This window comes from Seriola lalandi, unplaced genomic scaffold (genome assembly GCF_002814215.2).
Source record: "Seriola lalandi dorsalis isolate HSWRI2012SDOR001 ecotype SW California unplaced genomic scaffold, Sedor1 jcf7180002054946, whole genome shotgun sequence".
In the NCBI taxonomy this organism is placed as follows: domain Eukaryota; kingdom Metazoa; phylum Chordata; class Actinopteri; order Carangiformes; family Carangidae; genus Seriola; species Seriola lalandi.
The window spans coordinates 707861-725053 of NW_019525497.1; the positions used below are offsets into that span (position 1 = coordinate 707861).

Below are 17193 nucleotides of genomic sequence, written 5' to 3' on the forward strand. Positions count from 1 at the left end.
CAATGCCAAAGAAATGTTTCACATTCCTCATTTGTTTTGTTATAATAGTCCCAGTGTTTTTATAAAAAAAATTTAAAAAAACTTCAACAGCTCCAAGATAAACTTGCAGAAGCATTTATTCTCCAGGAGTCAAATGCTGAACAGTGCCTTCAGTGCAATAGAACCCCAAATCTTAAGAACAGCAGAAACATGAAAACAGTGATTTTGATCGTGTTTAGTGCAACTAATTTTCCTCACAGGAGGTAAATGAAGAGAAATGTACTCAATTATCTTCCTGTTGGTAGTGCTGGGAAGTCCTCTGGGTCATCTGGGTTAGGGGCCAGATCATCCTCCTAATGAAAAAACAGACATTACCAACTCTAATCAGATTATGCATATTTATCCAATATGAAGTCTTTTTCCTAATATTTTGTGTGTGTGTGTGTGTGTGTGTGTGTGTGTGTGTGTGTGTGTGTGTGTGTGTGTGTGTGTGTATGTATATATATATATACATACATACACACACACACACACACACACATACATACACACACACACATATACACATTTATCTCCTTAGCTGAGAGTGGAGAACATACCCTCTCCAATATGGGTTTAGGTCTCTCTGGGCGACTGGTCGGACCACCTCGTGCTCCCCTTCCCCGACCCCCACGAGTGGGGCGTCCAAGACTCCCAAAATTGATGTCCAGAAGGGAGGTGATGTCATTCACAGACCTACGGAGAAAGTTGCCGTCGTCCTCCATGTCCTCCAGAGTCTCCTTGAGGTTCTGAAGGTTGGAGGCAAACACTAAATATAGTCCGAAAGACAGTTGAACCTGACAGGTACAACAAAACTCAAGATCTCCATTAACCACCTGTCTGGTCTGCAATTTCCTGATGATTTTTAGGTTGCAAAGTGCTAATCATAGGAAAGAAAACCTCAGCGCCGCTCACCATTTGACTAGTTTACACATTCCTGAAGGACCTGAGTCTGTATTGCTTTAATCATGGCTCGACTTTCATAAAAAAGGGTTTCAGTGTTTTCTTGTGAGGAGATACTATTATGTGCTTTACATTCTCACCTCCAGGTGATTTGACTGGTGGATGACCTTGGCTTTGGAGGGAATCTTGTTCTCGGCTTTGCGGATATTAAACTCTGCCTTGGGACGACTCATCTCCTGCACGGCCTTCCACTCGTCGAGGGTCATCTCCATAGCAACCTGGACCACCATCTCTCCGTCCTCCTCTTCCATTGTTCTATCATAGTTGGGGACAAATTAATTCTGTCAGTCCACTTACAAATGAAGAGATTTTTAGGTTTGTTTTTCATTAAAGAATAATTTTTAAAAAAAAATCTTATGAGCAAAAAAAGCTTGTGGCATTTCTTTGGGAGCCGAGGGATATATTAAATGTGTCACTGCAAAGATGGCAAAATCCATTTTGGAAACACTGTTCCAACTTGATCATCATAAACAATAAATGTATCTTTGAAAAATATTAAAGCAGGCAGATTTCTTGCCATTTTTATAAAGTCTATATTAAATACAGACTAAACTTTTCACAGAAATTTGCTTTTGTTTCATCCTAAACTTTAGGAGCTTTTGCACGGTTACAAATGTGATCAACACTGCATGTTGTTCTAGGGTTCAATAAGCAAAAGTTAAAGAAAACCCTTAATGTGTTCTGTATAACATCAGGTCTTAAAGTAGACTGGCTATATTTTTTTCCCCTTCTCTTTATCAGTTTATTGATTTTAAAAAACAGTTTGTAGAAACTACCCCCACATTTTAGATTGTCTAATTGTTACGCACTTAGAGACTGGTCAGCTGTCACTCTTGACAGATGAATTTGTCATTGAGCCAGATGATGTGGTTGTTTTTAAGCAAGGTACTTATGTGCGTCACTCACCGATTCTGATTCTCTTCATCTGCAGGTATTTGGGGCTCCTCAGATTTGACCGGAGTGTCAGACGTCACCTCCATTAATTCACTTCACAAAAGGTACAAGAACAAAAGCAGAAATGCCTCTCTATTGTGCCCAAGTTTAAAAGTTGTCATCTCCATGTTAATAATAAAAAGTTCACTTACCTTGCAGCTTCTTCAACACAGCCCCAGTTCCAGGGTCCTCTGCCTCCTCTCTTTTCCTCAGGAGATATGCCTCTGCAATGAATGTTTGAAAAGTTGTTAATACACCACTATGAGAGAAATCAACAAGGGCATAAGCTTTTTTTCCCAAACTGCTACATGAACAAAAATGCTTACGTTCCATTGTGTCGATCATATTCTCTCTTGCCCCTCAAGTTGAAGCTGTCCTGGTTCCTTGTGTATCCACCACCTCTTGCTCCTCTCCTACCTCTGATCCCCCCTCTGCCTCTGGAGTCAGTGTCTGCATAATAGGAAGGCCTGAGGAACACACATAAAAACTTTATTTCTGCGACAGCGCCTATGTCTCCAAGCCAGGTGGTAGAGTCTTCTTCTAGGCACTGGTCACTGGTTGGGTCTGATTATTTTGAGTATTGTGTTCATAAGTTTCTGCATATCAGACCAAGCAAGACTGTGGCAGCAAAGTGTGTATTGAATAGAGCAAGGGTGTTTTTCATCACTTATGAACTTGTCATTTTATTGTTAAGAAGAATTTGTCATTTCTTCTTTCAAAAGTTGAAGCGTTGTTTCAAATAACATTACTTAGTTAGGTGGGAATGGGTATAAGGAGTTCATGTGTGAAGTAAGTCAAAATAACATTTTAAACTAATCAAATATCTTGATTTAATTTTTAAAAATCGGTGGTGGTGCTGAATAAACAGAGTGCATGTGCTTGTATTAGAACACATACTTAGAGGTTGAAAACTCCTGTGGGTACGCCTCTTGGTTGGCCCTACGCTCCGCAACGGCAGCCCTCTTCATGCCCCTCTGGGCCTCCTCTCTGCCATCTCCACTCTCAATCACTGGCCGAGGACGTGTCTGCTGCGGCTGCTGCTGCTGCTGCTGCTGCTGCTTACGGACTGAGGACAGCCACTCATCAATAAAGGCCACTTATTACAGTCTACAGTACAACAAAAAGTGCTGGCTGGATATTTGAATCTCCCTTAGGTCCCAACCTTGATTATAAAAACATTTCCAGTCTCCTGCTTACAACCTCTATTCTGCAATGAAACAGGTGTATCAAACCACTGCTGGAAAACAAGGGGGAAACCAAAAGTCCGGTCCTTTTGTAATAGTAAAAAGGGGAAGACTGCACATATATAACCTTACAGTTTTTAATATGTTTGTAGATTTATTTTTCATCGAATCAGTAGATAGTTCATTCTCGTGTCTGGGGTTAAAGCATCCGTTTACATAGGCTACAGTTTTAAATGTTATAAAATCATTTGGCAACACAGCCACCTGAAACCCATGTGCTTCAACAGCCTCGCTGACCTTGCACCATCAGCAGCTGACAAAGCCTAAGCAAACCGGCCACTTGGCTGGACTATGCAATCTAGAAATACTAGCAGCTGCCAGAATCGTTTGGATTCGGGGTGTGTAACGACAATGCAGCCGAGCGTGTGGCGCCCACCTGGAACTGGTTCTTGACCATCCGACGCGATGGGGAGGCGTCTGTCCTTCTGAGATTCCCTTTGCCCGGGTTTCTTCTGCTTTCCTTTCTTATCATCGTCCTTCTTCTTCTTCTTCTTCTTTTTCTCCTTCTCCGTTTCCACCTCGTTGATCAAGTCGAACGGATCCGCTTCGTCATCCAGAAGATTCCCGAACCTGTTCGCCACAACGCAACCGTAGGCGTCCGGCAGCATTTTTTAGCCTGTGGTACCACGAAAAAAAGGCAGCGTTCAAAAGACAACTCCCTCCTCACACTCTCAATGCTTAACAGCAAGAATAAAACTCAAGTATCCACCGTTTTCCTGTCCAGGTACAACAGCTTCCACTGTGAACATCCAACAAACGCCCCAAAGAGTTTGTCCACACTTTTAAATGTTTGCACGTGTGGAGTCAAACGACGCCACGCCCCTGTGCTCATCAATAGGCTATGAACGAATCAATATTCATTGCATAGACTTGGCTCAAATCCTCCACCAATGCAGGTGGATTATTCTCTGCTTAGTCAGGAAGTGCTACTCGAATATTGGCACAGGGACTGAACTCAAAAGGAGTTTATTAAAAAAAAAAAAAAAACTTATTCTAGACAAAAAAAAAAAATTGCATTATATTTCCATCTTGGAGGGTAAATGACTGCCCCTCGCTTAATTTTAAGATACTAGATTAGCTACATTAAAAATTAAATTGTATATTGTTTCCTATTAAAAGTAATTAACCTTAGTTTATCCATAAAAAGCTCAATTAAAAACAAAACAAAAACACAATGCGTTCAGTGTTAGTGCCAGTGTTAGTGGTTTCACATTTTCTCAGAGGAGGTTTAGCTAATTTTAACATTCACTAATGTTGGCTGTTACTACTTAAAGCTGGCATCTGAGGTAATGACAGCGAAACTAGTATTTTGTTTGACAATAAAAACCCCAAATTCTAGTATTTCGGTCTGACAGTAAACTGTTTTATTAACTTATCTTGACAGGTTTCTGTTCAAGTTTACGTTAGCTCTGACTAAATTCTGGTAATTTAATTTTATAGCTCAATAGCTAGGTTTCTTGTTTGTGCTCGCTGCTGTAGCTCAGCTAGCTGCATTAGCATGTTGTGTTAGCCCTGACTTAGCTAAAAGTAGAAACAAGTCATTAGACCTGTCTTCCTATAAGTTCAGTGACAAAGCTTATTTGTCTGACCAGGCAAAAATCCAGTTTGTTTGTCTGAACATAGTTGGTGGTAGTAAGACTTTTTTATGATTTAAGTTTTTATACCATTAACATTTGGACATTATACAAAAACACAAATAGTACAATTGTGAAATGACACAGGGTTTCCACTGCTGGAGCCAGCTCTTGACAAAACACAAGCAAAACACAAAACACTGTTGCTACCAGTGTAACTAAGGTAAAACAATGTTTTTCTATCCAAAGCAAAAGATCTCAAACTAATTATTCCCTCCTGTTTCCTTTTACCAGTATCTTACTTTACTAGAAAATTTATTTTATTTTCAACATATTATATTATTTGTGACTGTAATAGTTATATTAACTCTAAGGTGAAGCTTTCTACACACCCATCGAGCAGCTTCCTGAAGGCCCATGTGTAGGCTACTTTATGAGTAATCAAGTATGTCTGCTTTCATTTAAACAGACATTTGAGCAAGTAATTATCTCAGTTGTGCTTGGGAATCTGTGATCATTTAGTAGCATTAACTTTTCCAGGTCATTGCAAAATCTGAAGGATATTCCATTTAAGTCTTCATATTCGCATGGCCTTTATAAACTGTGCAGCTTGCGCTAAACTGTGTAGATGTCTATAGTACAAATAACGAAATTAATTTACTTCCTTTCCATCTGAATTGGTCTCTGAATGCTCAGATCCATGTATTCCAAGTGTAAAATTAGATAAACATACCTCAAACCTGATTAAGCTGTGTCATTCTCACCAGCAGGATGAGTCAGGATATATTTTACACAATGAAATTTAGCTTCATCTAGTGGTCAGAGTGGAAAGTTCAAGTCTGTGATGTCAACCTACACCATCTCAACATACAGAAGGGTTGGGGGATTCTTTTAAACTTCGTATCAGTGTGACAGTATTAATGCATATCAGGAAATATCCGATCCAATTACAATTCTGGACATAATTCAATCAGAACAAATTCACTGTTACTGTAAATAGCGTGTAAATATTAACTATGTATATACTGTTTATTACTGACAGGGTATATTTATTATTATGTTTTAAATATATTTTTAATATTGTGGGTTATATCTTCATTATTATTTTATTATATTTTGTATATGTGGAATGGAGCACTGCAACATAACAATTTCCTGCAGGGGATTAATAAAGTGATTCTGATATACTACAAAGAGAGTAGTGTATGGGCTCCAAGAAATTAGGTCCTATAGGCATGTTTTTACCTTTATGTTATGTTTTCAGTCTTTCATTATGTTGCTCGTTATTATGGCCTACCTTTTGCTTTGGTAAAATACATTTTCATGCTATCTTCCTGTTTGACTGCCTCCTTAGTGTATCTGCAATTTCATGTCCAACCTTCCCTGTGAGCTGGATCCCACATGATACATTCATATGTTTGGTTCTGACTGCTGTTTCATTTATTACGTCCAGTCCCCTCTGGGATGAGCATGACTACTGATAGTTATGCTGGACTTGATAAAATAACATGTCTAGTTTACCTGTTCAATCTGTTTCAGTTACACTACTAAGTAATCTGATGTTCTTCTTTTAACAGCAACTCGTTCAGCTGGAATGGCGAATGAAAATCCTGTTTGTCTTGCATCTGGATCTTTAGATCTATCTGTATGAATGACAAAAAACTTTTATATACGTTTGATAGTTTTCTTCAACAGACACATGTCCTGTAGCCTTCCTTTGTGTATCTTACTATTCTCAAGCATATAAAAAAATCAGATGATACTGAACGGAATAACCACCATGATGTTGTACACTAATTTAACACAAACACATTTTCAAATAGCCCTTAGTTTCTATTTCTTTTAAGTCACACAGTACACCCTTTGTTCAAGTAATTCCGCCCTATAATGATTACGTAACTTTGGCGCCTCTGAGCCACCGTTTCCTTTCCCTTTAAATTGACCAAAAATGTAATAACATAAACAGACTCCTCAGCGCGGGAATGGTCTATTCATCGGCGGTGTAAAATTACCGCTCTTCTCTCTCATTGGCTCCGTAGTGGCCGAACCTGCAGAGCGCTCGTCTTCATTGGCCAATCTTGATGTCACCGTGCGAGTGCGCGCATTAAGTGTTTAAATCTCATTGGACAAAAACGTCGTAACCAATCAACGCTTTCTGTTCTGCCATTGCCATTTTGGCTTACTACATAGACGTTGGCAGCCATTGGTTTCTTTTGACACGTGGGATGAGATCCCTACAGTCGATTGGCCAGCTCCTCAGGCGCGATTTCCAACGCGGGACAACGCTTCTGTGGGCGCACACAGGTCAGTTCAGACGACCCGCTGCGACAAGAAGGAAACTTACAATCATCTTCATATCTGACTGTATCTTCAGAGGATACTTTGTTGCGAAGAGCGGATTCAAGATTTTTTTTTATTCCTCTTTGGAAATGAAGGACATATTCACTCCAGATTGAAAAGCCGCACGATTCATGACTTTTACCAGCTGATTTTTTTTTTTTTTTTTTTTAAAGAAGCAATCATTTAGAGTTCAAACTTTTACAGTTTCTTCGCTTGCTTTTGAGACTAACACCGACATTTTGACATCCACACGATGGCCGATAACAAGCACCCGCATGTTATTTTCTGCAACGACTCACCCAAAAGAGTTTTGGTGTCCGTCATCAAGACCACCCCGATCAAACCCAGAAAAGCGGAAGCCCTTACGCCGACAAGCCCCGGTTTTAGCGACTTCATGGTGTATCCGTGGAAATGGGGGGAGAACGCCCACAATGTGACCCTGAGCCCGGGCTCAGTGAGCGGGGCTTCGTCTCCTACCGGGACCCAGACGGCCAGAGAAGCGGACACGGCTCCCTCACCTGACCAGATGAAGGTACAAAGCTTATTTTAATCATTATGACTCTGCTTACAACGTGGCAGGACAGTCATTTTGTCCAGACTGAGCAGAGCTGAAAGGCTGAAGTCACTCCTCTATAGTTCGAGGTTGCTGACAACACTTATGCACTTCACTTATAACAACATTTGTAACGTAGAACAACACTTAATATATGTGTAACTACTAGTGATAACATTTATTGTTGTGAGATAGAGGGCATGCATGATGATACGGACATCTTTTAAAACACAAACCATTCCAAAGTAAGTGGTCATAGATGATTAATACAGTATAGAGATAAATATAAGTTCATTGTTAAAGATGGGACTACTTAAAGCGGGGAAATTATGTTTTGCCACAGCCTTAATATGGCCGAGATGGAGAGTCATTTAAAAAAAACGCCCGCGCATTAGGGTGTGACATGGTGGATTTTAAACCCCCGTTACTTCCTGAATCAGGAGCAGCTGCTTATACATGACGCATTGTAGCGCGCCAAAAATGTAACCGGATGTGAATGATTTGTACTGGTCAAACGTGCTACAATGTGACACGTGAGCCCATCGGAGGAAATTATGATTGATTTCATATTGCATCATATACAAATCAGTGGTAAAACTATGCATATACGTAATAAAAGCAGTATGAACATAATGTGGCAGTTTAAATGATGCTCTCCTAACTTGATTCATATGTTGTAGATTTATCAGGTCATGAAGAGTGAAAGCATTTTGTACTCATATTGTCAAATCATGCTCTGCTTATGGCTGCTGTTCTGCCAAAATGAAAAAAAAGTGTTGTTAAGGTTGCAATTAAGCCAAGGTTAAAAAAAAAAATTCTGTGCATTCTTGCTGTCAGGATGGTATCCGCAGAGGCCGTCCACGGGCTGACACTGTCCGCGAGCTGATAAGCGAGGGAGAGACCTCATCCAGCCGTATCCGCTGTAACATCTGCAACCGAGTATTTCCAAGAGAGAAGTCTCTCCAGGCTCACAAGAGGACACACACAGGTGAGAGAGACAGCAAGGCAAACAGGTGGCTTGAGGAAAGGTGGAGTTGTTGTCATTGCCTAATGCCCTTTCCTACACTACCAGAAGAAGGGAAGATCATGTAAACACCTGTCTAAGCAAATGTAACAGTAGCACGCTGACTAGGAGGGGGCAGAATTATGTGATCCACCATTAATCAACATATTCTACATTTTTTAAGCCTTTAGTATTCACATTTGGAAATTGTGCATGTGTGTATCATATAAGCAGCACTATCTAATAACTTTAGACTTGTATAACCATAACAGTGCTGTTACCTTAACAATATCCTCTTTTGCCCCCCAGGAGAGAGGCCCTATCTCTGTGACTACCCAAACTGCGGGAAGGCATTTGTCCAGAGCGGTCAGCTGAAGACGCACCAGCGGCTGCACACCGGGGAAAAACCCTTTGTTTGCTCAGAAAAAGGTGGGTTTTTAGAAAAGAGCTGTACAGTGATTTTACGCAATATTTTTCTTCCAAACAACAAAGTCAAACTTTCACTTTTTACGGTACTTTCCATTGTATAAAATGTGGCTCAGTTACTGTGACAGACTGGCTGTTTAACCGGCTGTTATATTTGAAGCATTTGGAAAGTACCTGAGAAACACAGAACTAACAGTGTAACTGTGTGTTATAGTACAAGTGTAGTAGCTGCAAATCAGCACTAGAATTATCTGACTCATAACAACAATAAGATTTATTCACTATTATTCCGTCACTTAAGAAAAACAACCAATCCATTCTTACAGCCTTGATACATGTGTGTTCCTGACAACAATAAACCACAAAAAGGGTCATGCAATACACATCTTGGCTTTTCTAAAATCTTTAAGACTTAGTTTAATATTTGGGACCTTTAATGTCTTACTGCATTTATTCATACTTGTTGCTTTCTCTACAGGATGTGGCAATCGGTTCACCCATGCCAATCGTCACTGCCCCAAGCATCCTTTCTCCCGCCTGAAGAGGGAGGAACCAAAGGAGGGCCTGGGGAAGGCCCAGTCTGTGGATAACAAGGCTGTGGCAGAGTGGCTGGCAAAGTAAGTGAAGCCTGCACATACTGTCCCTCTTGAACAGGTGGACTGAGCCATAGTTTTATAAAGCATGCAGAGGGAGAGCTTTGAGATATCAAACATTTTATGTCATTTTCTGCTTACATTTTATGTTAATATAATCTTCTCTGTTTGTGCAGGTACTGGCGAACCCGAGAGCAGCGTGCACCTACAACCACCAAGGTGAAGCCACAGGGCAAGGCAAGAGCAGAGGACCAGGAGCAGCAGGATCCCATGGAGTTTCTCCAATCTGATGAAGAGAACGGGGAAGAGGAAGACACCGCAGAGGAAGAGAAGGGAAGCCAGGGAGGTGCCGCCAAGCGCCGCCTCCAGGAGCAACGAGAGCGTCTCCACGGTGCTCTGGCGCTCATTGAGCTGGCCAACAACCTGTCTGCCTGAACACCGACCCACTTCCTGATCCTGGACTCCCATTCCCTTCCCCTCATATCTCCATTCCCAACCCGCCTTCCTGCGATATGTGCTGTAGCTACGAAAAATCGTTCAGAAACACAGATCGAAGTTTAGTTTGTTCTATCGAGTTGTGAAACCAGACTTTGAGACAGAGTTGGCCTGAGATCAGTGTTATGCACAGTATCATCTAATCCCCCTCACAGCACCAGGAAGGCACAAGCTAAAGCACCTTATTCAGCTTCCATTTTATTCTTTTAGGCTGCTATAATTGTAGATTTGACTATATGAAGAATGTCTTTCTTTCTTCTGTCTTCTACAGGCAAAGAAAGAGTACCTGTTATGTTTTTAATTTGTTTTGTTTGCACTTTGATGGTAACGAGTTTTTTAAGTATGTTGTGAGTGTAAGAGAGTGTGTATGACTAATGTATATATGGATTAAGCTCAGATGGACAGAATGATACAGGGTTTGGTCAAAACATAGGAAATGTTAAGTTACATTCTGACTGTCAGATGACCTCTCACCATGCTCCCAGGTTTCATCTCCAGCCGTGTAAAGCACAATTTAACTGCCACTCTTGACAGGAGTGGTGGTAGAAATTGACTCAGAAAGTTTCAGATAGTTTTAGCCTCACCAGTACAGCTCTCTCTAAAAAAACAAACAAAAAAAAAACAGTGAGCAAAGGTGGACAAAAGGGAGGATAAGAAAAAAGAGGAGTCAAGGAAAAGGAGTCAGGAGAGCTAGATCAGTACTGACATGTGACATGGTAATTCTAACATGCGAATGAGAGGTGATCATTGCAAGCCTAATCCAGAGGTCTGGTGAGGCACAAGTTTTTCCAAAAATCCAAACTTTTACAGCCTTGCAATTTGTCTTTATTTATACATAACCATATCTGCCTGACATTACCGAGCCAATTACCTACTGTGCTCTGAATATTCTACAATGGATAAAGGTCCGGATTACCTTTCAGGACATGTCATATTTCCATTTCCAAACAGTTTCCTCATAGATACAAAGAATGTGTGTAAAGCCTGCAGGCCAAAAGTTGTTTTCCACCCAGACAGGAGACGTTTGTCAATGAATGTCAGTCACCTCTTATATTAAAAGGTGGCAGACCAGTTATAATACAGGCATAGCATCATTGCAGTGTGTGGTGCATCTATGTCATCTCATTTCAGAGTTTAAATTATGAGGTATTTATTTCACCATATATATTTTTTTGTCTGGCTAACATTTTGTTCATATGTTTGAGAGCACTAGAATCATTTCATGCATAAAGGGAAATATTCCAATTTCAAAGTTTGTCGCATAAATTTAGACATCCCATTGATTTTGATGAAGCACTTACACCCACTATTAAGTTTTGGATTAAGCTTGCAATGCACTGAAGATTAGATCTGTTCTGTGTGTCCAGGAAATGGCACCTGTTTTTCATAAACTGATTTGTGTAGTGCTGGGTTTTGTTTTGTTTTTTTTTCTCAATTTCTTTCTTAGTTTTTTTTTTTTTTTTTTTACACGCAACACTACATCCTTCAACACTGTATGACATCTCTCATAACTGCCCTGCTTCTGGTTGTTTTGGGGAAACCTGCATCAACAACCATGTCACTCTGTCACTCGAGCTGTCATGTTTGAATCTGTTTGATTTATAAATTACCCTTGTGGAGTTGCAGTGAAACTGGAAGGCAAATTGTTAATTGTTGATAATCAAAACACCAAATGATTTATTGTACCCAGTTATAGTATATTTTGAAGCATTTTTTTTAACCCTTAGCCTATTTTGTGGTCTGAGAAAGATTATGGCATTTAATATATACACATTGTGTTTGTTAGAATATTGAGTGTGCACAAGAGCTTTGAAGTTGAATTTTAGTTTCAGTTTTCCCCCCTCTGCTAACATCCTCCAACAGTTTTCCTGTTTGTGACATGCATAGAGTGATCCTGCTTGCTTGGTAGATATTTTATTACACATTTTAAAGGTAAGAATTCTCTGACAGACTGTCCACACTGTTGTTGTAATTGTTGGTCTTCAATAAACATTCACTGAACCCTGACGCAGAATGTATGTGCTCGTCTTGTCAATGTGTACATTCATGATTTAATAGTGGAATTAAATAGATAGCACCAGTGATGTATCCAGGGATATCAATTCATTGAGTTGAAATAAATATAAAAGTGTTACAGCAACATTATGCTTCAATATGAAGCAGAACAGTGCCACCAAGTGGTGGATGCTAAAATATTGTCCATTCAGCTGGTCAAGTGCTTCCCAGTTGAATCTTCTGTAATATGAATCTTCAGCTCGTGTGCTCCTTCTGTGTTACATCCAGGTGATTTGCTGCTAAAGGTGAAATATGAATACACTAGTCCACCTGACATACTGCAAAGCAAAAGATAAAAGCAATGAATTGTTGAGCTATGGAAAATACCACTTAGATGTTAGAGTGACTGACGGCGAATGTACCAAGACAATTTTTTGTAGTTTTAATTCAAAGGTCCCTGTTATAACAAAAACAACAGGCGTATTTGAATTTTAGTCACTGATAACACATTAACTAAACTGATCTCTCTGGAAATGTCTGACTGTACACAATTGTTTTGCTCAGGATTGGACTCTGGATATAGACATGGAAATTCATTTCACAATGCTGCTCTTATGAAACAAGAAATGTAAACGTGTAAAGAAATGTTGTGGCTGCATATATTTGATCGTTTGGTCACATCAAACCTCTCAGTTTTCCGGTGCAGACATTTAACAACATATGTCGGTAGCAAACTGTTATATAAAAAAAAAAAATGTATATAAATATAAGACATTAAATAAATATAAAACTGGAATGAACAAAAAAATCTTACCAAATGCTGAGGCCTAGGAAGTTAGTCCAAGAGAACAGATAGTCTCCACCCACAAATATGCCAATATATGCAACAGCAACATTCTGGAGAAAATTTTGTTTTAAGTCAGTGATGATTTTGTTTCCAGAAAAAGCGCAGATATGAAATAATGACACAGTTAAAGATAGTTATTTATTTTAGTTATGTATGGTTTCATGTCTGTTGCTTAGCAAAACGTCTAAAACAAACAAAAACCCAATATAAATCATCATCATGGGTCAAAAATAAAGTTACTATCATTAAAATAATCAATTTGGAGGGTTGGCCGACCTTGGTGGAGACACGTAATGTGTGCTTTTGAGTCTAAAAATAGTATTCATATCAGCGTGTTCTTACCTTTATTGCCCCCACCACTGTCGTAGTAAGTGCAGAGTTATAATAGCTGCACAGGACTATGGAATACATCAAAACAAACCTGAAAAAAACAGAACTGAGTCTTAAGAAACTGGATAGGCTGAGGCAGTAATGTAAAAGCTACGTATGTAAGTAGGATTTTTAGAATATCAGAGTGTTTTTGGAGAGTAATTGAACAGTTTGAACTGAATTTTAGTGACATACCCCAGGAAGCAGGACATGAGGAAACAAACAATAAATGTGGCTTTAACCCAGTCCTCAAATATGACTGCCTGTGGATCAGAACATAAAAGGCAGTCAGGCAGGAAAAGCATCCACAAACACCCAGAAAGAATATAGGAGATTACAGTTACCATATGTACCTCATGTAAATCTCCAGTTAATGCACTTGCCAAGAGAGTGGGGATAACAATGATCAGAGCATTGTAAAATAAGACGCCATACTTGCCAAGGCCCTTATAAAAAAAAAGGGGAAAATATTAGATATAATGTTACGAAAATCAAATATTTGAAAGTGTTAATAATTCTTTACATTTCACTTCCAAATGAGTCAACAACTGTCACTATCTAAAATCATAAAAGTAAACAAAAAAGGTGGCGGTTTTAAAATACGTGGCTGACAGCTGTTGTCCTGTTATTTTTTTTGTAAGTACATATAGTGTATATGCAACTGTGGAGAGCAAGATCCTGTTTACTCAAAGGGTGGATGAACAAACTTACAGACATCACCTTATAATACCAAAGTTAAAAATCCATCCAAACCCATTATTTCGCAACAAGGTTATAGATGTATAATAAAAATGTGACCACTCAATCCATCCATCAAGTATTTAAAGTTTTCAGTACAGAGGAGACAAGTTTAAACGCCTCCCTTGTTTGGCAGGATGGCTGTGCAGTAATACATTCTGCTATAACCTCACAATTTGTCTGGTTCTTGTCCGTTTTCATCAGTAAATAAAACAGTTAACCACAACTACACAGACATTTAACTGTTTAACTGAAACTACCAGTAATATACAGTTTAAATCATCTCCATATCTACAGATTGTACAGGGGATGTTACCTCAGTCCCAAGTTTCTTCTTGGTGTACACACTGCTGGCAGCAGTGAAGGCATCATTGAACAGGATGAAGGTGTAGCCCTCCATATCGAAGGCCAGGTCAGAACTAAAGGAGAGAAAAAGATGGAGGGAAAGCACAGGTGTTTTATCTGCACATGGTTCAGTTCTTAAAACAATCTATAAACAAATCCAAAAAAAAAACAAAAAAAAAAAAACATACCTTGCAGCAATCATGGCACCAAGAACTATGGCAACAACACTGTACACAAGGCGTTTTGGAAATGTTTTTCTGAAAAAAGGAACAGTGAAAGATTCAGATCAAAACCAAACAGTGGACAGGAAGAGGCCGTGTGCATGGAGGAATTAGAAGACAATGTAAAAAGCCCTCCACCCATTCTACATATAAATAAGGGCAACAGTCTCAAGGACACATCTTTTTGGTCACTTTCTGTCTCTCTTTGTGAGTTCTCAACAAGAAATGTTAACAGTCACTTCAAACAGATGTTCTGGCCCAGTAATTCATCCATGGGCATGTGTCAAAGTACCGATCAAGCACACTTAGCAACTGATAAACTCATTATAAATCATTCTATGTAAGAGTTCAGATCAGACAGTCTTACCTTAGTATATATACTTCCAAGATCATTGTCATCAATATGGTGAATTTCCGTAATACAGTGAACATGGGTAAACTGTAAAAGACAATATGTTTTTGGAAAGACCACAGGAATGAGCACTAGGAAATGCAAGGACCCAAATCGGCAAAAATTAAATAACAACTAAACTGGTTAAACCTGAGCTTTTTGGTGCTGGCCAGGCCTGTTATATGGTTTCCAACATACAGCAAAGGAAGAGGGAATATCTGGCAAGAAAATATAGGGTATAATGATGAATAATGGGAAATAGAATATAATTAATTAAGGATGAATGATGAACAATTAAAAATGCTTACTTTTAAGGGAACACTTCTGTCAAAATCTTGAAACTGGACTGTTTTGGTCTTTTTGGCAGCATAAAGCACAACAACAGTGACGATCATCTGAAAGCAGCAGAGTGACCATGAGTGTGGGTTATTGTGACACACAGAGAAACGGAGAGAAACAAACATCCACACCTGCACATCTTACCTGGCCAATTCCCAGACACACGTAGGAGGGAAACCTGCAAAGCCAACACATACACAGTAGAGGAGTGAGAGGAGGACGTAGGTTAGTCCGATGAATTGACACTGTATGATTGATTTGCTGCCGACAAAGCGCCACCTACCTGAAGCTCGTCAGCACGGTTTTGTTCACCACCGTGATCAGAAGGGAGCTGCCGGCGTAAAACACAGCAGAGAGGAACTTGTGCAGTCCAGAGTGTTCAACAGTTTCTTGAAAGGCATTGGCGGACATTATGAGCCACTATATAACACCTAATAGTTTAGAAAAATACTTTATTTTTCTGTGGCGAAGTAATTCCTGGTTTAACGGCAAGTTTTGCTGGTGTTTCCTGTCAACCACTTGTCAACGCCCACACAGGAAGAGGGGACAGGTGGGCGGTCCCCGCACATTACATAATTCAGAAGGGAAGTAAAACTAGTGTTTTCCCTTTTTCTTTAGAGGTTATTAAGCCTAATTACTACTTAATGGTGCAATAAAATAATATAAAATACATTAACATAGAATAATTGAAGCATACGTTTTAGAGTTTATAGTTTCAAAATAAAGCACTAAGTTGGTAAGATGTATGAAGTTTATTTATTTGGAATGCATTTTGCAGAATTTCAGTGATGGAATATTTTGATATAATATTAAGTAAAAATAGAAACAAAATCATAATGAGCAAATATTACATATAGTATTACACATAAGTTTTGATAACAAGTAAAAGGCCTGCATTCAAATTTTATATGGATTTATACAGTACGATACAGTGTTAGACAATGGGATATCAGTAAAACTGTATATGCATTTTCAAAGTAAAAGTATTTGTTTTGAAGAATGGACTCGTAGTCTAAAATAAGTCATTCATTAATGTGTAGATAAAATTTCACTGTTGTGTGATCCAGGTGATGCAAATAAAACACTGACGGGTAGTTTAAACTGCAGCAAATGTATCATATTAGTTACTCACATGTTCGTATGTAAAATAAGATATTACAAAAAATAATCAACTGCTGTTTCCCATTATGTATAATGTTGTACAAAGTACCTTATGTGATTTGCAGCTTACAAATACAAACTTCTGTCGAGGTTTGGTTGCGTTTTAAACAAAGCTTAGCATATATAACGCACAGTTATTTTCTGTTAAAAACAAATATTAAAGGTCCCATATTTTACAAGTTTTTATATCCATAATAAGAAATATTTATTTATATTTTTTATTTTTAAGTACCAAAATATAATATATAAATATAGCAGATTTCAGGTAAACACACAGAAAGACTTAATCCTATGAGGTTGGATGATAAATCCAGGTGGGCCTTACAAGGGACATAGCTGAGAGTGGTGACTGTATAGTTGTGACATCACAAAATTATGGAAGTCATGACGGTTCACAGTTTCTGAATACGTGCTGTGTACATTTATCTGTGGACTGAGCACTTTGATACTTTCAAATTATTTATATAGCACTTTTTTTATAATAAAAAAGAAATGTAGTGGTCTAAGCAGGCGCCCCATGTGTAGAGGCTACAGTCCTCGCTGCAGTTGGCCCCGGTTCGAGTCCCGCATCGGACAGCCTTTGCTGCATGTCATTCCCCCTCTCTCTGCCTCCCCATTTCCTGTCTCTCTCTACTATCCTGTCCA

The 17193-nt window shown here is 39.1% G+C and overlaps 3 protein-coding genes across 4 annotated transcripts; 1 reads left to right on the plus strand and 2 right to left on the minus strand.

The window, feature by feature from the left end:
* Nucleotides 1-98: 98 nt before the first annotated feature.
* Nucleotides 99-7503, minus strand: LOC111645159 (intracellular hyaluronan-binding protein 4-like). 2 transcript variants are annotated; one of them, XM_023394245.2, is made up of 9 exons: nucleotides 7372-7503; nucleotides 3535-3774; nucleotides 2812-2980; nucleotides 2241-2381; nucleotides 2067-2138; nucleotides 1888-1968; nucleotides 1062-1236; nucleotides 579-767; nucleotides 99-332 (listed from the first exon to the last, which is right to left on the minus strand). In XM_023394245.2, exons 2-9 carry the CDS (start codon nucleotides 3764-3766, stop codon nucleotides 267-269), a joined length of 1125 nt encoding a protein of 374 aa, XP_023250013.1. In that variant the 5' UTR covers nucleotides 3767-3774; nucleotides 7372-7503; the 3' UTR covers nucleotides 99-266. The 2 variants fall into 2 exon arrangements, with proteins under 2 accessions (XP_023250013.1, XP_023250012.1); XM_023394244.2 differs by lacking the exon at nucleotides 7372-7503 and adding an exon at nucleotides 3868-3956.
* On the plus strand, nucleotides 7033-12149 carry znf367 (zinc finger protein 367). Its single transcript, XM_023394248.2, has 5 exons — nucleotides 7033-7604; nucleotides 8463-8613; nucleotides 8938-9057; nucleotides 9533-9671; nucleotides 9824-12149. The coding sequence occupies exons 1-5, from the start codon at nucleotides 7326-7328 to the stop codon at nucleotides 10080-10082; spliced, it is 948 nt and encodes a 315-aa protein (XP_023250016.1). The 5' UTR covers nucleotides 7033-7325; the 3' UTR covers nucleotides 10083-12149.
* Nucleotides 12150-12230: 81 nt separating this feature from the next.
* On the minus strand, nucleotides 12231-15915 carry slc35d2 (solute carrier family 35 member D2). The gene is made up of 12 exons (XM_023394247.2): nucleotides 15671-15915; nucleotides 15532-15565; nucleotides 15357-15443; nucleotides 15199-15266; nucleotides 15025-15096; nucleotides 14625-14693; nucleotides 14408-14510; nucleotides 13707-13799; nucleotides 13549-13616; nucleotides 13327-13405; nucleotides 12952-13034; nucleotides 12231-12475 (listed from the first exon to the last, which is right to left on the minus strand). Exons 1-12 carry the CDS (start codon nucleotides 15796-15798, stop codon nucleotides 12346-12348), a joined length of 1014 nt encoding a protein of 337 aa, XP_023250015.1. The 5' UTR covers nucleotides 15799-15915; the 3' UTR covers nucleotides 12231-12345.
* Between the last annotated feature and the right edge of the window lie 1278 nt (nucleotides 15916-17193).

Bases quoted from the DNA above. Each gene is read 5' to 3' on its own strand.
- znf367 (XM_023394248.2), top strand. From the start codon at position 7,326: ATGGCCGATAACAAGCACCCGCATGTTATTTTCTGCAACGACTCACCC. The intron at 9,058-9,532 runs GTGGGTTTTTAG...CTTTCTCTACAG, and splicing joins CTTTGTTTGCTCAGAAAAAG to GATGTGGCAATCGGTTCACC. The intron at 9,672-9,823 runs GTAAGTGAAGCC...CTGTTTGTGCAG, and splicing joins GTGGCAGAGTGGCTGGCAAA to GTACTGGCGAACCCGAGAGC.
- slc35d2 (XM_023394247.2), bottom strand. From the start codon at position 15,798: ATGTCCGCCAATGCCTTTCAAGAAACTGTTGAACACTCTGGACTGCAC. The intron at 13,617-13,706 runs GTACATATGGTA...TCTGATCCACAG, and splicing joins TAACTGGAGATTTACATGAG to GCAGTCATATTTGAGGACTG. The intron at 13,035-13,326 runs GTAAGAACACGC...AATTTTCTCCAG, and splicing joins CAGTGGTGGGGGCAATAAAG to AATGTTGCTGTTGCATATAT.
- LOC111645159 (XM_023394245.2), bottom strand. From the start codon at position 3,766: ATGCTGCCGGACGCCTACGGTTGCGTTGTGGCGAACAGGTTCGGGAAT. The intron at 2,139-2,240 runs GTAAGCATTTTT...CATTCATTGCAG, and splicing joins TATGATCGACACAATGGAAC to AGGCATATCTCCTGAGGAAA. The intron at 768-1,061 runs GTGAGAATGTAA...TCCAACCTTCAG, and splicing joins ACCAGTCAAATCACCTGGAG to AACCTCAAGGAGACTCTGGA.